Source organism: Oncorhynchus kisutch, linkage group LG18 (genome assembly GCF_002021735.2).
Source record: "Oncorhynchus kisutch isolate 150728-3 linkage group LG18, Okis_V2, whole genome shotgun sequence".
Lineage (NCBI taxonomy): Eukaryota > Metazoa > Chordata > Actinopteri > Salmoniformes > Salmonidae > Oncorhynchus > Oncorhynchus kisutch.
In genome coordinates, this window is record NC_034191.2 from 20942797 (window position 1) to 20968506 (window position 25710).

At 41.9% G+C, this 25710-nt stretch overlaps 1 protein-coding gene and 1 long non-coding RNA gene across 3 annotated transcripts; one reads left to right on the forward strand and one right to left on the reverse strand.

Annotated features, from left to right (window-relative positions):
* Window positions 1-6774: 6774 nt before the first annotated feature.
* nufip2 (nuclear FMR1 interacting protein 2) lies at window positions 6775-12827 on the reverse strand. Of its 2 annotated transcripts, none has more exons than XM_031795525.1 (4): window positions 12706-12827; window positions 9232-10917; window positions 9058-9090; window positions 6775-8939 (listed from the first exon to the last, which is right to left on the reverse strand). In XM_031795525.1, the coding sequence occupies exons 2-4, from the start codon at window positions 10730-10732 to the stop codon at window positions 8875-8877; spliced, it is 1599 nt and encodes a 532-aa protein (XP_031651385.1). In that variant the 5' UTR covers window positions 10733-10917; window positions 12706-12827; the 3' UTR covers window positions 6775-8874. The 2 variants fall into 2 exon arrangements, with proteins under 2 accessions (XP_031651385.1, XP_020363886.1); XM_020508297.2 differs by lacking the exon at window positions 12706-12827 and adding an exon at window positions 12285-12629.
* Window positions 12828-14416: 1589 nt separating this feature from the next.
* On the forward strand, window positions 14417-19783 carry LOC109909516 (uncharacterized). Its single transcript, XR_002257758.2, has 3 exons — window positions 14417-14555; window positions 18745-18825; window positions 19530-19783. It is a non-coding gene; the product is annotated as an uncharacterized LOC109909516 (long non-coding RNA).
* The last annotated feature ends 5927 nt before the right edge of the window (window positions 19784-25710 follow it).

Sequence of the window (25710 nt, forward strand, 5' to 3'; positions counted from 1 at the left end):
TAATTCCATGGGGGGGTCCATAAAGAATGTTTTTTTATTCATCAGTATATTTGAGTTTAACCATATTTGTTGTAATATTTGTTCCATCTTTTCTGGAGGATAAAACTGAAATTCTAACCAGCTTTGTATGGCTTGTTTAAGAAAGGGAAATACTTTAAACAAAATGTCATTTTCAATTTGTCGGAAATGAGAAGTCTGTGTAAAGGCAAGAAGGCATTTTTTTTTTTTTACAAAGGATGAACCTTTCTTAATAATCTACTGGGGAACCATTTTGAGTTTAAGTATAACTTAGGTATGAGTGAAGCTTTTAGTGAGAGGTTTAAAGCTTTAATATTTAATCATTTTAGCCCCCAAAACTCATATTCATTATATCAATAGGCACGTTTAATTTTGTATGGCTAAGCATTCCAAATAAAATGAAATATTTTTTGCTCATATGATTTAAAAAACGAGTTGTCTGGAGTAGGCAGTGCCATTATTAAGTAAGTCAACTGTGATAGGACCAAAGAGTTAGTCAATGTGATTTATTCAGAAATAGACAAGAAATAGACCTCTCTATCGTTGCAGAATCTTATCTATTTTTGCAAACGTTCTATTGAAATAGATTGCGGTACATTCATTTATATTTTTTGAGCTATGAATACCAAGTACTGTAGGTCTACTTCACCATCCGCCCATTTTATTGGTAAACTACAAGGTAGTGTAAACTGTGTCTTTTAACGAGCCAATACGTAACTTGGTACACTTGTTATGATTAGGTTTTAGTCCAGAGAGCCTAGAAAAGTGATCAAGATCTTCAATGAGACTGAGCAGGGATCCAGATTGCGGACTTAAGAAGAGTCATCGTCATACATTAACACTTTTGTTTTTATCCACTGGATATCTAACCCCTTGATGTTCTTGTTGGATCTAATTTTAATAGCAGCATTTCAATTGCCATAATAAATAGATATGGAGACAACGGACAGCCTTGTTTTACTCTTCTTAAAAGCTCAATACTTTCTGAGAAGTGACTATTATTGACTCTTTTACACCTGGGGTTGCTGTACATAACTTTAACCCATTGTATAAGAGATTCACCAAAATTAATGTAATCCAGGCATTTATATATAAATTCCAATCGTACTTTATCAAACGCCTTTTAAAAATCTGCTATGAAGACCAGGCCTGGTATCTTTGATGTTTCATAATGTTCAATTGTGTCAAGTAATTGTCCTATATTATCTCCAATATATCATTCATGTAAAAAAAACTGTCTGATCAGGAAGAACAATATCTGGTAAAACCTTTTTAATCTATATGCTATGCATTTCGGGCAGGATTTTTGCATCACAACATTGAAGTGTTAGAGGCCTTCAGTTTTTTAAACGGACTGGATCTTTATACTTACCATCTGGGTCCTGTTTCAGTAGTAATGAAATCAGACCTTCTTGTTGAGCACCTGAAAGTCTACCATTTTTATAGGAGTAATTAAAACATGCTAATAGTGGATCTTTGAGTACAAAAAAAGAAGGTCTGATATACCTCTACTGGCATACCATCAAGCCCTGTTTTTAGCCCAGACTGAAAATATTTAATGGTCTCAAAAAGTTCCTCCACTGTAAATTGGCCTTCACACAGGTCTTTCTGTAAATTTGTTAATTTGACTTTATTATTATTAGGAAAGAAATCTTTCCTTACAGTTAACATCATTCAGTGGAAATGGAGGGGATTGATATGAAAACATATGCTCACATTTTTTCGCTTCCTTTTTCAAAATATAATTTCGTGAGTCATGGATAACTCCATCATTTGTAACTAGTTTCTGTAAATTCTTTTTGATAGCATTTCTATGTTGAAGATTCAAGAAAATGTAGTGCATTTTTCACAATTTTCCATCCAATTTGCTTTATTCTTGTAATAAATTACACTTGATCGTTCTTGAGTAAGTACTTAGTTTTTTCTCTAAACTATTTTGTCCCTCTATAGTAAAGTACCATTACCATCTACCTGTGCTGTAATTTCCTTTATTAGTCTAATCTACTTTGACCTAAACTGCTTTTGTTTTAATAATGAGTGTTGTATTGAATGTCCTCTAAAAGTACATTTAAAAATGTCCCATAAAATAAGGTGATCTGCTGTACCTACACTATCGGTCAAAAGTTTTAGAACACCTACTCATTCAAGGGTTTTTCTTTATTTTTCCTATTGTCTACATTGTAGAATAATAGTGAAGACATCAAAACTATGAAATAACACATATGGAATCATGTAGTAACCAAAAACGTGTTAAAGAAATCTAAATATATTTTACATTTGAGATTCTTTAAATAGCCACCCTTTGCTTTGATGACAGCTTTGCACACTCTTGGTATTCTCTCAACCAGCTTCATGAGGTAGTCACCTGGAATGCATTTCAATTAACAGTTTTGCCTTGTTAAAAGTTCATTTGTGGAATTTCTTCCTTCTTAATGCGTTTGAGCCAATCAGTTGTGTGGTGACAAGGTAAGGGGGTATACAGAAGATAGCCCTATTTGTTAAAAGACCAAGTCCATATTATGGCAAGAACAGCTCAAATAAGCAACGAGAAACAACAGTCCATAATTTCTTTAACTTCTTAGGTATAGGCCCCTTTTTTCTCCATTTCCTGTCTGAATGACGTGCCAAAAGTAAACTGCAGGTAGCTCAGGGCCTGAAGCCAGGATATGCATATAATTGATACCATTGAAAAGAAAACACCTTGACGTTTTTAGAAATGTTAAAATAATGTAGGAGAATATAACACAATTGATATGGTAGGAGAAAATCCAAAGAAAACCAACCGGAATCTTTTTTTCAGAGAAACCATCCTCTTACAAATGCAAGAGAAAGGTCATATTGTAAATTAGCTCCCTGAATGGAGTTCCTATGGCTTCCACCGGGTGTCAGCAGTCTATGTTCAAGGTGTCAGGCTTGTAACTTCAAAAACGAATAAGAAATAACAGTTTAAGTAGAAGGACACGGTCTTGGAAATTTGTGTTTGAGTGCGCCTTGAAGAAAGGATGCACCTGCTAAAATCGGTTTCCTATTGAACTTTCTGAAAGAAATATTATAGTTTGATTATATTTTAGGGTATCTGAGGAGTAAATAGAAATGTATGACTTGTTGAAACAAAGTTTAGGGGTATATCTTTGGATTCCTTTCTCTGCAAGTTGAACAAGTGGATTACTCAAATCGATGGCACCAACTAAACTGACTTTTTGGGATATAAAGAAGGATTTATTTAACAAAATGACACTACACGTTATAGCTGGGACCCTTTGGGTGACAAATCAGAGGAAGATTTTCAAAAAGTAAGTGAATATTTCATTGTTATATGTGAATGTATGAAACCTGTGCTGTTGGAAAAATATTTTGATGTGGGGCGCCATTCTCAAACAATCGCATGGCATGTTTTCGCTGTAATAGCTACTGTAAATCAGACAGTGCAGTAAGATTAACAAGAATAAAATCTTTCAGCCAATATAAGACACTTATATGTACCTAAATGTTTCAAATCCATAATATTTATGATTATTTATTTGAATTGTGCGCCCTCCAGTTTCACCAGAAGTTGTCTCGCTAGCAGGACAAGGTCAGTCAATACAGAAAATATCAAGAACTTTGAAAGTTTCTTCAAGTGCTGTCGCAAAAACCATCAAGCGCAATGATGAAATTGGCTCTCATGAGGTCCACCACAGGAATGGAAGACCCTGAGTTACCTCTGCTGCAGAGGATAAGTTACCAGCCTCAGATATAAGGGAACGATGAGCGGAATAATGAGTTGATAGGAGGCAATCCGTAATTTCGATTAAGACATTAACCTCTCTGGGATATGTGGGCGTCCCACCTGGCCAAAAGCCAGGGAAAATGCAGAGCGCAAAATTCAAATAAATTACTATAAAAATCAAACTTTCATTAAATCACACATGCAAGATAGCAAATAAATTAAAGCTACACTTGTTGTGAATCCAGCCAACATGTCAGATTTCAAAAAGGCTTTTCGGCGAAAGCAAACGATGCTATTATCTGAGGATAGCACCTCCGTAAACAAAGAGAGTAACCATAATTCAACCCTGCAGGCGCGACACAAAACGCTAAAATAAAAATATAATTCATGCCTTACCTTTGACAAGCTTCTTTTGTTGGCACTCCAATATGTCCCATAAACATCACAAACGGTCCTTTTGTTCGATTAATTCCGTCAATATATATCCAAAATGTTCATTTATTTGGCGCGTTTGATCTAGAAAAACACCGGTTCCAACTTGCTCAACGTGACTACAAAATATCTCAAAAGTTACCTGTAAACTTTGCCAAAACATTTCAAACTACCTTTGTTATACAACTTTAGGTATTTTTTTACGTAAATAATCAATCAAATTTAAGACCGTGTTCAATACAGGAAGAAAACAAACTGAAGCATGCTTTCTGGTCACGCGCCTCTATCTAACAGTACACTTCAAGTGACCCTTGTTCAAGATGGCCGTACTTCTTCATTCCACAAAGGAATAACCTCAACCAATTTCTAAAGACTGTTGACATCCAGTGGAAGCTATAGGAACTGCAAGAAGGTCCCTTAGACATCTGGATTCCCAATGAAAACTAATTGAAAAGAGAGTGACCTCAAAATAAAAAATCTGAATGGTTTGTCCTTGGGGTTTCGCCTGCTAAATAAGTTCTGTTATACTCACAGACATGACTCAAACAGTTTTAGAAACTTCAGAGTGTTTTCTATCCACATTTACTAATAATATGCATATCTTATCTTCTGGGGATGAGGAGCAGGCAGTTGAATTTGGGCATGCATTTCATCCGGACGTGAAAATACTGCCCCCTGTCACCAAGAAGTTAATGAGTGAGCTAGGACGGATGTCGTCAATATGACTATTTGCTCAGCAGTTTTGAAATGTACAGCTACAGAATTCAGAACATGGGCTGTTCATCCAATATTCTCCCTGTACACCAAGTCAGAACCGTAGGATAAATAAACGGGTCAAATAAGCAGACAATGAAAGCTCTATATTCGATGGTTACATTTCTCTAAAACAGGATACGAGGACTACATGAAATATGTTTAGCATGTACTAGAAAGAGGCTCGAGTTCCCGACTTGCAATTCTGGAGTTGGATGACCACTCAAAACATATTTTCCCAGTCGGAGCTCATTTTTTCCCGAGTTCCCAGTTGTCTTGAACTCCCTGTAGTCAGATATCCCAACTCCGAGCTTCCAGTTGTTTTGAACGTGGCTTGACAGCATGGCCAAAGAGACCCTTAAACCCAGACTTGGGACCACACACCCACTCCACTGAATAGCAGGCTAGTGATTGCTTTGCAATGCTTGCAGTTAGCCACGGATTCCTTCCAAACCACTTATTGTTGAATTTGCATTTTCCAACTTGTTGTGTAATGCTTATGTCCATTGGCCAATGAGCACCGATACGTTTTATCTATCATTTATCTTAATTATTTATCTTCATATGACAAGGATTGAAAAGGATTTGCCATTAGATTGTCGACTTGATTCATGACGATGACTGCTAGCTTGCTAGCTAAGATTTCAAAAGTATGTTGACATGATCAGTCCAATCAAAGCCTCTGTAGATATAACGTGATCTGACCGTTATCTGTGGCCAGTGACCTTGAGCCTTCTTGGGTGGGCACGTCTAATGTAACTCTATGGCAGCTCCCAGGGACTTTAATTTTCGAGCTCTACCCTTAGATTTTGTGGTGTGGTGACGTAGTGTCCCCATGAGTGATAGAACACTGGAGTCAATCACGGCACAACTAGAGAACATTACCAACCACTACGCTCCGTATTTTCCTCTGGCTGCCCCACCACCACAGAAAACACTGAGCTAGGCTAAAACATCTGCATTTTGGCACTGCCTTACTCAAGAAAGCAAAAAAGAGATTGTATGCGGCTGAATTAACTCAATGATTGTATTTATTTTATCATTGTTTGCGAACTTATATGTGACACCTATAAATGCCAAATAACATGTAAAACAGGTGGGGCTCGGCCTCTGAATGACAGGTTGCCACTGCATGTTTCACATCTCACTATTTTATGTAGCCTAATGTTTGACTACTAGATTGATTGTTTTTATTTCCTGTTATTGATTGACCAGTAAAAAAAGCATTTTGAATGCTGTGGATATATTTTTCTATTGTCAGATATGTAATGCTGTGTATAGCATAATAAAATCAGTCTATTTTTGTCTGGTCATTGTTATATCTCTGATGTTGATCTGATATTTCACTTCCTTACCAAAAGAATGTCTGACTGCATACAAATAATTTCCACAAGGTTTTATTAATACAAATGTGGAACAAATTATTTCCCTTATTTTCATCTCCTGTTAAGTTCTACAATTTCCAGCATGTTAGTCTCCAGGAGACACGGACAGCAAGAGGAAACAGAAGGAAATAAAGCATCACCTTTTGCGTTAAAATGACAGGTTCAAGAGGTAGTACCTCATCTCTATATTCAGTCAACATACTGTACACATCTCTCTCTTCAGACATGTCTGTCCTCTTTCGGCTCACTGATACACTCATTACATTGGTAAAGGGGGGTGTTGAGCAATGACTCAAAACACACATACCACCTCCTTGTCTAGCAACTGTAGGCGCACGCTCGCAGCATGTGTAGAATCTATTAGGTCCACTAGTATTATTCTATACATTTCTGGCTGTGTATGTCTCTTGATCCATTCAAACCTCAGATTTGTCAAACAACCACTAATATGGAAATGAATGATTCGGACTGATTTAATTTAAGGGACATTTAAAGATTTAATTGAGTGTGCTGTAAGTCATTTAAATGACAGGAATACAGGTACTTTCAGCAAATGAGCTGTAATTTTTAATAGATTGTTAAAATTCTTACCATAACTACAGCAGGAAAGGAAAAGTGAGGAACAAACTAACATAACTTAATACAAGACAGCATGAACAGTCGAGACATGGCACAACTTGCAGGTGGAGACCTACTTGACGAAGCAGATGCAATTCCAATGTTCTTGTTATAAAAAGCACCCTGTATTTTGTGTTGACCCTTGACCATGTTTGTGAAGATATACATCATGCATGCATGCGCGCACACACACACACACAGGCTATTTGTCTGTCATAACAGAAGACAGCGGTCCTTGAACTGGGTTTTTCAGTATGTTCTAATACGCCAGGTGCTGATGTCTTCTAAATACACTGTAGTATTATTTTAGTACCCAATGCAACGGTCAGAGATATTTGATTGTTTTCCAATATTTTAATTGCAATTAAGAGGGACAAAAAAAGGAATTAAGGTGCCATAAATTAGCCATTATCAAAATAAAGATTCATTTTCACATTAACCTTGACAAACAATGTTCAAAAGACGTCCCCTGGCTTAGTTTGGCCACGTTAATGATCAACATTGCCAAACAACTTTTGGCAACAACTATATTAGGTCATAAACAGGCTGTCCTATTTGAAAATTGCAGTGATTGTTAGGAGCCAAAGAGTTCGCTGGGATAAATAGACATTTAAATTTAGTACATTTTATGCTTTAATTCTATAGATTTAAAGTGCTGATCAGTCAATGTAAGCTAATTAAATTCACTTATGGTGACTCGGGAGAGAGAAACATCTAACAGTCTCAGAAAGGAGCAGCCTAACCTGGTCAAAGAGTCCAAGAATTCCTTTCCATATGAATTTAACAATTCTCCTCTGGAGGTGAAACAGACTTGAAACAGTCCTAAGTTTCAGTTAAATCCTGCATTGATGTCAATAGGAGACTTGTAACATGAACATTTGCATATTTCTGGTTAAAATACTGCCCTGCATGAATCTCTAATTCTAAAGCATTACTACAGTAAAAAGTGAACACTGCCAAAGCGCCTATTCTGTGCAAAAACCAATGAGAAAAAGACTGCCCAGAACTTTAAAAACTAAATCTTAAAAGAAAAGGTATGCAAATATGGGGCATTCATTTGAGCATTGAGATGGTAAGTAGAGGTAGCATGTAAAGCATAAACTGTAATTATAAACTGGTTGATTAACAGAAAATGAAAAGATAAGGAAAAAAGTATAGCCTCTGCGCAGTGTTGGTAACCACCACATCCTGAGGAACCCCCCCCCCCCCTAAAAAAAAATGTGTCCAGTATTAACAGAGCCCAAAGAATGGAGACCGTACCTTGAGGCACAACAAACACACCAAACAGACTAGGCCTCGGTGGGAGAGGGATGCATGTTCTCATGATTTGAACCTTGAACACAAATAAATTCCATCCATCTGTCCAGCCAATGACCTGGGATTTCTAATTAGTGTAATTCACAAAAGCCTCCCCATGATATTTGGTTTCATCTAAACTAGAATTCGAGCAGAAAACCCCATCTTTCCACACTGTTTTCACATCTAGAAGGCAACCATTCTAAAACGTTCCAAGTCTTTCCCATTTGTTTTCAGTCCGAATACAAAATTAGGCATCTGTGATACCTTACAGTTCAAATGTGAACGTTTGGAATTCCTGTCTTCCATGACAGGCTAAGAGAGGGGCCATCTCTCTCCAGTATCCTGTGATTCCAAAGATGGGGCGGGAATGCAGAGGTGGTGACTGATTATCCCACATGATGTCCTCTACAAGCCTGTCTCCACTCTTGTGGACACGTTTCCCGTCAAAAAGCTTGTTCACCCATTGTTCAACCATCCAGTAATCTCCCGAATGACAGCACCCCTGTAAGAGGCTCAGTGTGGTGCTGCTCTACTGTGTTCCCTCTACGGCACAAGCTGCTCGCATCAAAGGAGTCCTGCAACATGAATCTAAGATAGGAGAGGGAGCAGTTCCTCCAGGGCACCGTTTCATGAGGCAGCAGCCAGGAGAGGGTGTAGCGCTCAGTCATGACTTAACTGAACAGGCCCATCCTTGGACTGATCATAGAACACAACTCCATTTGAATCTAGAGGGGGGAGGAAGTAGGACACGTCAGATTTGCTCAGCCAAGACATACTATACCAATATAAAAGACAAGGCTTTTCGGGTTCTCTACAATTATACGGCAGGAATTACTAACTCACCTTGTTTTTGTAAATTCTGAATATATTCAATTTCTGTAAAAATATAAAACATATTTAGTAGTGTGAGAGATTCATAATTATTACATGCACTATTCTCTTTCTGTTCTAAGGACCAGCCATAGCAGGTCAATTATTTAACTTTGTGAATGAACGTTGAATGGAACAGCTACCTACCTTTAGTGTGATAAATAACAGCAGCTTTTAGATCGAACGCCCCCCAGCAAGATCCTGGGTCGCAACCCCTGGGGTGGCAGGGCTCCTTGGCCAGGACAGACACAGGTTGAGCAGGGGAGGCAAGAGGCAGCTCAGTACCAGGGTGCTTAAAAGAGGACATTATGGCACCTCTACTCCCAGCCTCACCCCTCAGAGGGTCTGGGTCTCCCAGCCCAGCATCAGGGCCAGGAGCCAAGGGAGGGCCTGATTTACCAACACTGCTAGGGGCTTGGGAGATAGTGAGTCTGTCCTGCTCGTACGCCTTTGGGAAGAGGGGTTTGTCGGGTCTCAGAGTGGAGGTAGCAGAGACTTGTAGAGGCAAATCTGCAGGGCCACCTCCCTGAAAGGTGATCTCCACGATCTGGCCTTTCCGGGCTGGCTGCCCCACTAATGCCGGCCCCACCCCAGGCCCTCCACTGGGCTCGTTGATGAATGACAGCCCCCACTGGTTCTGGAAAATGTCCACCAGAGATTTGGGATTTGTCTTAGCGGCAGGTGAGTCCACTTGGCAGGCGCTGGAGAGGGCGGGTTGCATATTTGAAGTGCCCAGGGGATAAACAAGGAGACTGGCCTTTCTCAGTTCTCTAGTAATCATGGAGGGGGTGCCTGACATATCAGTGCCGTTGCTGGACAAGGATGCTTCGTTCTCCCACTTGCTGGCAGGGGAGACAGGCATTGGGGCAGTGCAAACAGTAGAGGTAAAAAGGGGCGCAGGGAGAGGGCAGCTACTCCCCTCTCCAGATAGGGGTCCATTGGTGAAGCTAGGGGAGGTGATGGTTTTGACAGCAGACATGGGGACTTGGGAGAGTCTGGTGGGCACCTGGGACTGGGGAGGTAAGGAGTCACCTGCAGCTTGGACTGCTGCTTTGTTTAGATTCTCTTTCACTTTACTTGCATAACTAATTTTGGGCACTGTCTTAGCACTACTATTGTCCACAGGAAAGACAGGGGGTGGTTTAAAGAGGGTCCATGAGTCCTCTTTTTTGGAGGTAAGCTTGGCTTTGCCCAGCCTGTCTTCGAGCTTTTTAACAGAGCATGCTGCAGCCTTTTCCTCAGAGGTCCTACACTGTAGTTCACCAACCTGATCCACATGGGCCTGTGCCACAGGTGGGACACCTTTGATGGAGGTGGGAGACAGAGAGTCTGCAGCTGTTTTGGCAGCCTCTGGAGTGTGAGGCTCCATCTCATGTTTGTTAGGGACCATAACTGCCTGTATAACAGCCTTCTCCTGCCCAGCAGTCACACTCTCCTCAGCCATTGCACTCCTCTGAGCCCAGCGTTTCTTGGGAGTGATGTATCCACTCTCAGAACCACTGCCACCACTGTCTGGTCCTGGCTTGCTGGGGTAGCCGTTAGCATACAGACCAGGGTTGAGAAGCACAACGCCATTTGGTAAAGCAATGGACTTGCTCTTGCTATCACGTGTTTTCAACTCTGAAGGAGTGTCATTTTTGCAGTTCATACTGTTCTTAAAATGGCTATTACGACTGCCTTTTGGGTGAATGGCAAGGAGCTTCCCAGGTGGTTTTGGTTTCAAGTTAGAAGTTTCATGTTGCCTGCTGCTCGAGTAATGAAGGGCAGCCACAGGAATAGGGGCAGAAGGGGTGTCCTCTCGCTCCACTAGGGTTCCATTTATTTTTCCATTACCTGATGACATGACAAGAAAACAACTACAATCACACACACTGTACTTGCATAGAGTAGGCCTAGATTTGTTTAACTAGCTTCACCCAACTGAATACACGCCTGTTTTTTTTGTCCATAACGATACAGGCTATCCAATGAAGTCATATGGATACACTCTGATGTGCCTGCCATATTTCCTGCAGACAATGCAAAATCTGATATTGAAATAGTGTTCATTTTAAATATTAAACGTGAATACATTCGAAAGAGACAGTAAGGCCCTCTCACATGACTAGATACATGTCATTGCCAATGCTAGCCTGCAGATCCGACCCACTTGCTTACAGCTGTACTAGGGTCGGAAAACATTTCTGTGTATAATTAGACACCAAGGAGTCGGCACAAGATATGGCTCAGAAAACATACCTTAATTCAGGATGAAAAATACCTTGTACTCCGAATTGTGCCATTATCCCAACTGTTACACTAACAACATTAGATGACTGCAAAAAAACAAACAGCCGTTTAACCTTCTCTGTGTAATAGTTGGGATAATGGTGGAACTAAGTAAAACGCATTTCTCATCCCTGGATTGAGGTACGTTTTCTGAGCCATATCCTGTGCCGACTCCTTGGGGTCTTAATATACAGAGGAATAATTTCTGACCCTAGTACAGCTCTGTAAGCAGGTGGGTCAAATCTGCTGGCTATGCCAATGCCAGAGTAGACTCGAGTTAGTGACACGAGCAACAGGCCCCAAAATAACGATAGATTTTCGCTAGCTAACGATTACTATTTATGTCAATACTCAGACCATAACTATTACAATTACAGAAATAAACCATTTCTGGCGGACCGGGGGGGGGGGGGGGGGTATACGCTGTGTGCCATAACTAAGTTAATAGTTAACTAGCAAACGTTTAGCGGAACATTCCAGAGAAGCCGGTTCGTGTTGAGATAGCTACATTCACAAAGGATAACGTTTGCAAAAGTGCCACTCAGCTGACTAACGTTAGTTTCACGTAACTACATCGGACTTGTTGGCTGGTACATTTCTTAAAATAATTTCTGGCTGGCATTACTACTAACTGACTAGCTAGTTAACTAGCTGGCTGGTTATTAGCCAGTGAACAAGGTCAATGTCCTGCAAATCATGTCGCGTTAGCTAGCTAACGGCTAGCCAACGTTCACTAACCGTACCAATCTTTAGCTACTGTTAGCTAACTAACCACGAACAAGACACTCCCTAACAACGCTCTCTAAAAAGCCCCTAATTAGCCAACGAGCTAGCTCATGTTTGATATAATAGCTAGCTAGTCACCTAGCAGCAAGCTGGCTAGTGAATACTCAAAAGTTTGTTGCTAATAGATTATGGAGGGACATTCGGACCCGTTTTCTCCGTCTGCGCTTCCTCGTACTGGTGTTGATCATCTTCTACCCATGCGTTCGGGGGACCGGGGCGACTCTCGTCTACATGCTTCAAACATCCCGCAGACACCCGTCCATCGTGCCGGTCATCCATTGAAGTGTAACGCAAATACACGAAGGCTGCCTCCCCTAGTAAGCTAACTAGCTAGCCAGTGGCATAGAGGAAACATTCGGCCTGCCCAATCAACGCCCATGACTTCATTTCGTGAATGTCGTTGGGCTTGTTCGAGTCGATCAATTTTCTCAAGTCAGTCACCATCATAGGTCACCGTCTTTCAGTGTGTTGCATTAGGTTTCACAATATATGACTTGCGCCTACATGTTTTTACAAAAATCATGTGATCAAATGTCATGAAGTTTTGACTGCGTTTTAAACACATACCCTTCCTTGCCTTATGCACTTGGGGGAATCCCCACGGCCATCTTTGTCGTTGGTCCAAATGATTAGCCAAGAAAGGGAAACGTAAGCCCCAGAGCCCTAGTTTTTGGTAGAGTTTGAGTGTTCAATTATGTTTACTCTAGGGCCTGAAACGCCCAATTTTTATTTAAGTAGGCAAGTGTTAGAGTTGTGTTTTTCGAATCCGATATCAGGAAGGATAAAAGACAGAATCTGTCGTTAATTATCTTTAATTAAATTCCAGCAATAAATGGTAAATGCAATTTTCGTATATACAGGCTCTCTGTCCCACCTCGCAGGGCAAACAGAGAACTGACAGGATGTATGTAAACAGTTGTTCTTATACTGTGATAGGCCAACAGACAGGTTGGAACTATGTCTATCACAGTAGAGGCTGAGAGTGGTTTAGACTTGGTTTAGGCTCACTCAGCCTATCGCAGGCGCTCAGGCTGGTCCCCGCCTCTTGGCACTTCTTGGGAGTCCACCCTCTGTCGATGTATAGATTCACTGTTCTGGTATCACACCCTAGTTACTGCAACTACTCAGTTCCCGTTATCTGTTATTCAGTATTTTCTAATTCAATCAAACCTTGTGATGAGCTCCCCCTCCCTGTACCTGATTAACCACAACTTTGTAAGATACAGCAAGTCACACGTGTTGCTAAACATTGTCACATACAAACACAAGGACAAAGCATCTGCTGGGCTGTTATCTACAGTTTTGCAACATGTAGCAGTCTCAGCATGTTGCTCAGTCCTTGACACACACACACAGACAGCTGCTGTTCAAACAATTCAATCTTACGTGATATAGTAGTGGGTTATAGAACATAAATCCTCACACAAGTCAGTTAAGAAAAAAATCATATTTATAATGGCGGCCTACACCAGCCTAACACAGACGATGCTGGGCCAATTGTGTGCCACCCTATGGGACTTGCAAGTGTAACAGTACTCTTCTTGCGTTGTGTACAATCAGTCATCGACACGGAACCCCAATATGTAGCACCAGTCATGTAGCTTTATTCTGATAGGAACGACACAAAATTGCACGTCATGCAATGCACGTCTCACCATCCAACTCTGCACTCACGCACGCTGGTTTGGTGCTTGTTCACTGGGCTAGTTACCAAAATAATACAATTACAATATACAATATAATATCTTTAACAATGTACCTGATAGGAACGACACAAAACGACACAAAATTGCACGTCATGCAATGCACGTCTCACCATCCAACTCTGCACTCACGCACTGTACAAATATGAACTCCCCCCACCAGACACAGTAAGTTGCTAGCTAGTACCAGCGGGAATTCTTTACAACAAAATGCACAACAAATATTCTCCAAAAACCGCTGCATCTTATGTGTGATCTTCGAATAACATTTACAAACAATTTAATATAAATTGTACATATAAATCATCACTTGAGAGTATAAAAATCACTTTTGATGTACAGTGCTTGGCAACCAACAACTTACCGCTGGTTTGGTGCTTGTTCACTGGGATGATTCTAACTGGAACATCCCCCCTCGTAAGCAAGATACCCAAACCAGCCAATAAGATGCCATGTTGAGTAGGTGAAGGCAAGACAAACTCAAACCAAAAACCCATTGGCTTAACAATAAAGTGGCAAGGGGAATCACCAATATAACCCTGTTACACAAGCACAGCTGGAAACAAACCAGGGTCTGTAGGGATGCCTCTAGCACTGAGATGCAGTGCCTTAGACCGCTGCGCCACAATTAAATTCGCAATGATTGTACATCCACTAAGAAAAGTCCACAAAAACCTAAAATAAACATTGATATGAAGAAGTCAGCATACAAGTGTAAGTAAAAATTTTAGCTTGCACTTACAACTTTCCCTGACACCACACTTATACATTGTAATTTTCAATTTACCTGATATGGTCGGATAGCTAATATTCGATGTCTGCGGATGCGTTGTCTTCTAGCCAAGATATGAAATGCAATCATAATTGACTGTAGCACACACAACAACTACCATGGGTTCCATTATGACTGAAAACACAACCATGGGACGGACAAGTGACACATTTCCAGGCAAGAGTGGCCCATTTAAAAAAATTATGAATTCTTCTCTCTCCCTGCAAGTGTCAATTTGTCAGACGTCATCAGAAGTATCCACTTAATTTGAGGGCTGAGGGGAGAGGGTGTGTCTTTTTACATTTTTGGAAGCCCTTGAATGCAAGTTTCTCTATCCCAACTTCATCCTATCATAAGGATGTTTTTGTTTGACCCACGCGAACGTGACCAAAGACATGACAAACAGGAACCAACTTTTTCCTGCGATTCATTTATACGGTGGATACATACAAATGCATGTGATGTTTGATGCTCTCTTTCACTGATTGATTGTACAATCTACACAATTATGATTTCAGTTTGTGAGTGTGTGCTATGGGGTTTGGAAGACGTTTATTTCAACATGATAAAGATTTTTTTGTTTTAACAATGGCAAAACTGCCATATTGATCTAGCCTTGCTGTTGGAAAACCATATACTGTAAGGGTCCGACGTTCGGGTGTGCTAGATGCATCATCTTCGATTACACTCGACTTTCGGGTGTGCTAGATGCATCACCTTCGATTACACTCGACTTTCGTCTAGTTGTTGCTTTGCAGCACGAGCTGCCCAAGTGAGGTTGCAAGTTGTGGTTTGAAGCATAGAAGAAAACAAATTATCTATGTAAAAACCAATCATTATTCACATGACATTACTGGAAGTGCCTGCCCCAATGTGTAGCAACCCAATATTAGGACGGTGTTCCTGATGTTTGGTATGCTATTGCAAGATATCTGATTGGTAATCTGTTCACTCTCCCCTGAGCTACATCATATTATCTTTTTTTTTATAACCATCATTATTAAAGTCAAAGATGGTGTGAAAATTCTGTGGTGAAGTCTTCACCTCTTCCTCTTTGGTGAAGTGAATGGAGCTAGAGGACGACAGTAAACATATGTCAAATATAGGGGTTGCTGTTGAGACTATAGTAGTAGACCATTGCAAACTGTCCGGGTATACAGTGCATTCGGAAAGTATTTCAGAGCCCTTCACTTGTTCCACATTTAGTTACCTTACAGCCTTATTCTAAAATTGATTTAATAAAAATACCCCATAATGACAAAGCAAAACAGGTTTTTAGAAATGTTTGCAAATGTACAGTACCAGTCAAAAGTTTGGACACCTAATCATTCAACGGTTTTTCTTTATTTTGACTATTTTCTACACATACGGAATCATGTAGTAACCAAAAAAGTGTTAAACAACTCAAAATAGATTAGTCAAAGTAGCCACGCTTTGCATTGATGAGAGCTTTGCACACTCTTGGCATTCTCTCAACCAGCTTCACATGGAATACTTTGTGAAGCATTAATTTGGGCTGTGAAGCATTTATTTGGGCTGCAATTTCTGAGGCTGGTAACTCTAATGAACTTATCCTCTGCAGCAGAGGTAACTCTGGGTCTTCCTTTCCTGTGGTGGTCCTCATGAGAGCCAGTTTCATCATGGCACTTGATGGTTTTCCAGATTGATTGGCCTTCGTTGACTGGCCTTCATGGACTGTCATTTCTCTTTGATTATTTGTGCTGTTCTTGCCATAATATGGACTTGGTCTTTAAAAAAATAGGACTATCTTCTGTATACCACCCCTACCTTGTCACAACACAACTGATTGCCTAAAACGCATTAAGAAGGAAAGAAATTCTACAAATGTACTTTTAACAAGACACACATGTTCATTGAAATGCATTCCAGATGACTACCTAATAAAGCTGGTTGAGAGAATGCCAAAAGTGTGCAGATTTGTCATCAAGGCAAAGGTTGGCTACTTTGAAGAATCTCAAATATAAAATATAGTTAGATTTACTTAACACTTTCGTTTACTACATGATTTCATGTGTTATGTCATATTTTTGATGTCTTCACTATTATTCTACAATGAAGAAAATAGTCAAATGAAAGAAAAACCCTTGAAGGAGTAGGTGTATCCAAACTTTTGATGGGTACTGTATATAAAATAAAATAAAACAGAAATAGCTTATTTACATAACTTTTCAGATACTTCGCTATGAGACTTGAAATTGAGCTCAGGTGCAACCTGTTTCCATGTATCATCCTTGAGATGTTTCTACAACTTGATTGGAGTCCACCTGTAGTAACTTTTGATTGAACATGATTTGGAAAGGCACATACCTGTCTATATAAGGTCCCACAGTTGACAGTGCATGTCAGAGCAAAAACCAAGCCATGAGATAGGAATTGTCCGTAGAGCTCTGAGACAGGATTCTGTCGAGGCACAGATCTGGGGAAGGGTACCAAAAAATGTCTGCAGCATTGAAGGTCCAAGAACCCAATGGTCACTCTGACAGCTTCGGAGTTCCTCTGTGGAGATGGGAGAACCTTCCAGAAGGACAACCATCACTGCAGCACTCCACCAATCAGGCCTTTATGGTAGAGTGGCCAGACTGAGTAAAAGGCACATGACAGCCTGCTTGGAGTTTGCCAAAAGGCACCTAAGGACTTAGGTGGACTCAGACCGTGAAACAAGATTCTCTGGACTGATGAAACCAAGATTGAACTCTTTGGCCGGAATGCCAAGCATCACGTCTGAAGAAAACCAGGCACTGCTCATCACCTGGCCAATACCATCCCTACGGTGAAGCATGGTGGTGGCAGTATCATGCTGTGGGGATGTTTTTCAGAGTCAGGGACTGGGAGACTAGTCAGGATCGAGGGAAAGATGAACGGAGTAAAGTACAGAGAGATCCTTGATAAAAACCTGCTCCAGGACACTCATCTTCCAACAGGACAATGACCCTAAGCACACTGCCAAGACAACGCAGGAGTGGCTTTGGGACAAGTCTTTAAATATCCTTGAGTTGCCCAGCCAGAGGCCGGACTTAAACCCAATCGAACATCTCTGGAGAGACCTGAAAATAGCTGTGCAGCGATGCTCCCCATCCAACCTGACAGAACTTGGATCTGCAGAGAGGAATGGGAGAAACTCAAATACAGGTGTGCCAAGCTTGTAGCGTTATACCCAAGAAGACTCAAGGCTTTTAGAATAAATCTGTAACGTAATAGAATGTGGAAAAAGTTAAGGGCTCTGAAATACATTCCAGATGCACTGTATATCTGGACTGTTTGAAATGGTCTGCTACTGTAGTCTCAACAACAACCCCTATATTTAAGACATATATTTACCGTCGTCCTCTAGAAAGCATAATTAGAGGACTTATCTTTGTTTCTGTCCCATTATGGTGTCTGTGACAGCATTGGTAGCCCCGTTGAGGTTATCTTAATTTTATCGTATTTGTTTTCTCCCCAATTTCGTGATATCCAATTACAAACTTGTCTCATCGCTGCAACTCCCCAGCGGGCTCGGGAAAGGTGAAGGTTAAGTCATACGTCCTCCAAAATCTGCTTAATAACACCCATCTGCTTAACCGGAGGAGGAAACACCGATCAGCTGACGACCGAAGTTAGCCTGTCCAGTACAAGGAGTCGCTAGAGCGCGATGAGCCAAGTAAAGCCTGGGATCAAGCCCGGGTCTGTAGTGACGTCTCAAGCACTGAAATGCAGTGCTTTAGACCACTGCACCACTCGGGAGGCCTTTTCTAAAGTATTTAATCCATTGTCTTCAACTGCACAAGTCTAATACCGCCACTGGGTTTTGCTAGGTGTTGTTCTTATCCCAAGGACTTCATTCAGAACGAATAGGCACTATAGATACCGGTAGGTACTTTAGATCTCCCTAAATGTTGTCCCAGGAGGCATCTAATGGGACTATGGCATCACTGACACGCCATCCATCCCACTTTTGACACAAATGTATTGAATTGGGACTTGAACTCGGTCCCTGCTACTGTCCTCCCCACAAAGTTTCAAAGTGTTAAACACCTAAAGTCCCTACTGCTAATACATGGAGCATTCCACCGGTCACATATATACCATAGTTTCCGGGGTTCAATCTCACAAGTCCTACTTTCTTTCCAGGACACGACACATGCTTGACAGCCTCAGGAACTATGCCTCTTCTGACCTCAGTATTGCGAAGAAGGGAGGAGAGTAAATGTGGTAAGTGGATTGTCTGGATATTACGTACCCAGAATAATGTAATAAATCTAACCTACCAGTAGGTGGGGGAAAAGACACTGAAACAACGCAATAGTGTAAAGCTGCCGCCATCTTTCAAAAACAGGGAGTTATTGCAAAGATGTTTTATAACTAAACCAAGATAGATCACAGTCTGTCATTTTAAATGCAAACAAATTAGTCATAGTGGGAAGAACAAGCAAGGCGGTGGGCAGAGGCAAGCACGAGCTAGCGAGATCCTTTTGTCACGTTCTAACCGGCGTTTGCATATTTCCGTTAGGGGACGCCCTGCACTCTGAAGTGCAAGTGTGTAATAATTAAATTCGCCTTTGCACTCCTTCTAAACAAAGCAAAGGGTAAAGTCTACAAAACTTAGTCCATTATGTTCATGACATATTGTAGTTTTGGGAACAGAAAACTGTATTGAGATAAAATGCTTAATCGATGAGAAATTTTCCAGAATCTCGGCCAAAATCAATATCTTTGCATCTTCTCCCTCTGCCGGCCACTGGGATTCCTCTCACTACCATAATTGGTCGTGAGTGGAAACGCCAAGCGAATGCTTCACATTTCTACATCTGGTGAAATATCTGTCTCATTGTTCTATCTGGGGTTATAGGGTGACAAGAAAGTGGGAGATTAACCTATACACTACCCATAGCTCAACACGATTTTCCTGATTTTAGCAGAGGCAGAAACCGGGGCATGCCTGGCAAGCTGTTCCATGATGAAGGGGCTCTGAACAGGAAAAGACCCTGCCCTCCAGCTGTGCTTTTAGATATTCTCAGGATGACTTAGGTCAAAGTGTGGTGATTAAAGCGTGCATGTTGGTTTATATTGTTTGAGCATGTCATTGAGTACTGTTACGTGGGAGCTTATAAATGTAGGTTATGCAGTTTGCAAATCTCACTTTTATGAGAATTAGTATAAATCATGTTTTTTAAATACTGATATTTTAGAATGTTGTTATATTAGTTATTTGTATTTCCACAAATAAAATGAATAAATAAAAAATTAAAAAAATGTTTGCCCTTTTTCTCCCCAATTTCATGGTATCCAATTGTTTGTAGCTACTATCTTGTCTCATCGCTACAACTCCTGTATGGGCTCGGGAGAGACGAAGGTTGAAAGTCACACGTCCTCCGAAACACAACCCAACCAAGCTGCACTGCTTCTTAACACAGTGCGCATCCAACCCGGAAGCGGGCAGCACCAATGTGTTGGAGGAAACACTGTGCACCTGGCAACCTTGGTTAACAACCATTCACACCAATAATCTGCATTTTATATTTTTAATTTTAGTTTAATTTTGCAAGAAATTCCATCCTTTTTCTATTCACAGGTGTCTGTTTACTACTTTGAATACTTTGAATTCATCCGCACTTTTTAAATGCATACAAAATGTGAATTCTCTCTGAATTTAACACTCACCCAAATGATTGTTAAGACTGACCCTTTAAAGTTCCTTAGCTGATGATACTCTTCATATTGTAAATGTTAATATTTACTTTATGTACATTGCACAAATGATGGAAGTTTTTCTTCACATTTATCTAGGAAGCTCAAGCTATAGATAGCCAATTGTCTACCGTGGCCTTACAATTTTTGTATCTCAAAAGTATAGTATACTATCCTACTATAAAACATTCAGTGGCCGATGTTTCTGCTCATGCTAGTACTCCACGCATCAGGAGAGAGTGCTGTGAAATGCATTAGTGATGAATGGATCATTGTCCCAGACTCGCAGAGCTTGCGGCCGAGATAGCCTTCTCTTCTGAGAACCTTTAAATGATGAAGAGTTGAGCAGTACAGATATGGACTGTAGTCAGACGTCAGCAAAGCTTGTCCACATACAGATATGGAGTCACACCTCAGGAAAGCTAGTCCACATACAGATATGGAGTCACACCTCAGGAAAGCTAGTCCACATACAGATATGGAGTCACACCTCAGGAAAGCTAGTCCACATACAGATATGGAGTCACACCTCAGGAAAGCTAGTCCACATACAGATATGGAGTCACACCTGAGGAAAGCTAGTCCACATAGAGATATGGAGTCACACCTCAGGAACGCTAGTCCACATACAGATATGGAGTCACACCTGAGGAAAGCTAGTCCACATACAGATATGGAGTCACACCTCAGGAAAGCAGGTCCACATACAGATATGGAGTCACACCTGAGGAAAGCTAGTCCACATACAGATATGGAGTCACACCTGAGGAAAGCTAGTCCACATACAGATATGGAGTCACACCTCAGGAAAGCTAGTCCACATACAGATATGGAGTCACACCTCAGGAAAGCTAGTCCACATACAGATATGGAGTCACACCTCAGGAAAGCTAGTCCACATACAGATATGGAGTCACACCTGAGCAAATCTCATCCACATACAGACATGGAGTCACACCTCAGCAAATATTTTCCACATACAGCCTGCTCTTAATGAGCATCCACCATTTCTCCACTTTCCATAAAAATTCACTTTCAGTGTGGCACTGTGACTGACTTGTCTAATAAATGGGCGATAGGGGAGCTTCTGATTTTCCAGTGTGATAGATTTTGTCATAATTTATATCTAATTTCCTCTCCTGTGAAATCACTTAAGAAAGCGAACTTCTAAAAACAGACTCGGGCGGAAATGACCTGCTGCTTTAAATAGACCTGCCTTCCACAGAGGGAGACAGAGAGAAGACAAGGGAATGGTGAAACTCTGCCATTGTACCCCATTAACTCTGAAAGTAATGTTGGTACTATTCTTCATAGCAATGCACATATTTTACTTTGTAGTATATAGGATTGTATAATGTCATACCTTGTTTATTGATATATAGGTATGCAAGTAGCCTAGCGGTTAACAAGAGCATTGGCTTTCGGTTACTGGTTTGAATCCCCTGGCTGACTAGGTGAAAAATATGCCAATGTGTCCTAGAGCAAGGCACTTAACCCTCATTGCTCCTGTAAGTCGCTAAATGTAAGTGTTAAATTATGTAAATGGTTCTTAATTTGACCAGTTTCGTTGCAGGAGTAACAAAAAAAGAGAATTTCGAATGGAAATTTGTTTTGATAGGCTACAGGAAGATATAGTGTGGGTGTAGCCTACGTCTGTAAGGGTTGTCGTCGGTGGTGTTAAACACCTAAAACACAATGGATAGGGGAGGGCCTGGGTGGGTGTCTGTCCACGGTGGCGGCTCTGGCGCTCCACCATAGTCCTTCTCCGCCTCTCTACCCGCCTCCGTGGCCTCTTTAACGTGGCGACCCTCGTCACCGACCTCGGACCTCGGACCCCAGCCACGGGTCCCGAATGGACGGGAGATTCCGGCAGCGCCGGCGTGAAGGACGACTCCGGCAGCTCCGGAGTGAAGGGCGATTCCGGCATCGCCGGCGTGACAGGCGGCTCTGGCAGCTCAGGACAGACGGGCGGCTCTGGCAGCTCAGGACAGACGGGCGGCTCTGGCAGCTCAGGACAGACGGGCGGCTCTGGCAGCTCAGGACAGACGGGCGGCTCTGGCAGCTCAGGACAGACGGGCGGCTCTGGCAGCTCAGGACAGACGGGAGACTCTGGCAGCTCAGGACAGACGGGAGACTCTGGCAGCGCTGGAGAGGAGGAAGGCTCTGGCAGCGCTGGACAGGCGGGAGCACCTGTAGGCAGAAGACGGAGAGACAGCCTGGTGTGGGGGGCTGCCACCGGAGGGCTGGTGCATGGAGGTGGCACCGGATAGTCCGGACCGTGCAGGCGCACTGGAGCTCTTGAGCACCGAGCCTGCCCAACCTTACGTGGTTGAATGCTCCCCGTAGCCAGGCCAGTGCGGTGAGGTGGAATAGACCGCACTGGGCTGTGCAGGCGAACCGGGGACACCATTCGTAAGGCTGGTGCCATGTACGCCGGCCCGAGGAGACGCACTGGAAACCAGATGCATAGAGCCGGCTTCATGGCACCTGGCTCGATGCCCACTCTAGCCCTGCCGATACGAGGAGCTGGAATATACCGCACCGGGCTATGCACACACACCGGGGACACCGTGCGCCTCACGGCATAACATGGTGCCTGCCCGGTCCCTCTCCCTCTCTCCGGTAAGCACGGGAAGTTGGCGCAGGTCTCCTACCTGCCTTTGCCACACTCCCGTGTGCCCCCCCCAATACATTTTTGGGGCTGCCTCTCGGGCTTCCAGCCGCACTGCCTCCTCATATCGCCGCCTCTCCGCTTTCGCTGCCTCCAGCTCAGCCTTGGGGAGGCGATATTCTCCATCCTGTACCCATGGTCCCTTGCCGTCCAGAATCTCCTCCTAAGTCCAGGAGTCCTGTGATTTTGGCCGCTGCTGCTGCCAAGCTGCTTGGTCCATTTTTGGTGGGTGGTTCTGTAAGGGTTGTCGTCGGTGGAAGAAGGAGAGGACCAAAGCGCAGCGTGGTTAGTGTTCATCTTTTTAATAAACAACTGAACACATAAAAAAAATTAAAAACGACAAAGTGACAACCGAAACAGTTCTATCTGGTGCAGACACACAAAGACTGAAAATAACCACCCACAAAACACAATGGAAAACAGTCTACCTAAATATGGTTCTAAATCAGGGACAACGAAAGACAGCTACCTCTGATTCAGAACCATATCAGGCCAAACACATAAATAGAAAATCATAGAAAAACGAACATAGACAACCCACCCAACTCACGCCCTGACCATACTAAAACAAAAGACAAAACAAAGGAACTAAGGTCAGAACGTGACAACGTCAGCATTTCGGATACACTTGTATGTCATAGTGGAGACCAATATCTTTTCTGTGTTATTAAGCTACAGTTGAAGTCGGAAGTTTACATTTAAACACAGTTTTTCACCATTCCTGACATTTAATCCTAGTAAAAATTCCCTGTTTTATGTCAGTTAGGATCACCACTTTATTTTAAGAATGTGAAATCTCAGAATAATAGTAGAGAGAATTATTTATTTCAGCTTTTATTTATTTTGTCACATTCCCAGCGGGTCAGAAGTTTACATACACTTAATTAGTATTTGGTAGCATTGCCTTTAAATTGTGTAACTTGGGTCAACCGTTTCGGGTAGCCTTCCACAAGCTTCCCACAATAAGTGGGGTGCATTTTGGCCCATTCCTCCTGACAGAGCAGGTGTAACTGAGTCAGGTTTGTAGGATCCTTGCTCGCACACGCTTTTTCAGTTCTGCCCACAAATCTTCTGTAGGATTGAGGTCAGGGCTTTGTGTTGGCCACTCCAATGCCTTGACTTTGTTGTCCTTAAGCCATTTTGCCACAACTTTGGAAGTATGCTTGGGGTCATTGTCCATTTGGAAGACCCATTTGCAACCAAGCTTTAACTTCCTGACTGATGTCTTGAGATGTTGCTTCAATATATACACGTAATTTTCCGTCCTCATGATGCCATCTGAAGTGGCCGGTCCCTCCTGCAGCAAAGCACCCCCACAACATGATGCTGCCACCCCCGTGCTTCACGGTTGGGATGGTGTTCTTCGGCTTGCAAGTGCCCCCCTTTTTCCTCCAAACACAACGATGGTCATTATGGCCAAACAGTTATATTTTTGTTTCATCAGACCAGAATACATTTCTCCAAAAAGTGCAGTTGCAAACTGTAATCTGGCTTTTTTTATGGTGGTTTTGGAGCAGTGGCTTCTTCCTTGCTGAGCGGCTTTTCAGGTTATGTCGATATAGGACTCATTATACTGTGGATATAGATACTTTTGTACCTGTTTCCTCCAGCATCTTCACAAAGTCCTTTGCTGTTGTTCTGGGATTGATTTGCACTTTTCGCACCACGGTACGTTCATCTCTAGGAGACAGAACGCGTCTCCTTTCTGAGTGGTATGACAGCTGCACGGTCCCATGGTGTTTATACTTGCGTATTATTGTTTGTACAGATGAACGAGGTACCTTCATGCTTTAGGAAATTGCTCCCAAGGATGAACCAGACTTGTGGAGGTCTAAAAGAATTGTGATACAGTGAATTATAAGTGAAATGATCTGTCTGTAAACAATTGTTGGAAAAATGACTTGTGTCATGCACAAAAGTAGATGTTCTAACCGACTTGCCAAAACTATAGTTTGTTAATTAACAAGAAATTTGTGGAGTGGTTGAAAAACAAGTTTTAATGACTCCAACCTAAGTCTATGTAAACTTACGACTTCAACTGTATAGAAAACGATGGTTGTTGATGGTTATTGCGGCATTTCAGATACATTTTTGTACATTTGAATGTCGCAGTAGTAGGACCTACAGTAGTGGAACATTTAGTCTGTCTGTTGCTTTCGCATTTGAGCGAGTGAGAGAATTTATGTAAATCAAGAGGCTCATTTGAATTTCGGCACAGAAATTCTTAGCAACAACTGAGTGATCAAATTAAGGTACGGCATCTGTACAGTTCCTTTTTTTAGAAAGTACAGTATATCAATTTTCACAATTGTAACATTTTTGGCAGAACTGTGTGTGGTAAGTCTAAATGAGAGCAGCATTACCTAATGTCGAAAGACAGCACTAATATACCTGAAAGTTGATTTATTGATTTATTGGAGTGGTCAACAATGAGGCATATTTGTGTCTCCTTTTGCCATCCTCTCCAATATTTCATTTTTATCATGATGTGTGTGCTGCTGACCATCTGTTTTCTGCTCCATTTACAAACTCTCCCAGGCACATTCCCCCCAGCATTCCTGTGCTGTGAACCCCAACCCCTCCACTCCTGTGCCTCATGCAGCACTGTCTGTCAATGTTGAAAACTAATTGGGTGGTTGCTCCCCATTAGAGTCCTCATAGCTGGGTCATTCAGCTCCGCTGTAGAGGACAGAGGACATCCCCACAGTAAAAATATAGCTGGAGACTGATTTTCAATA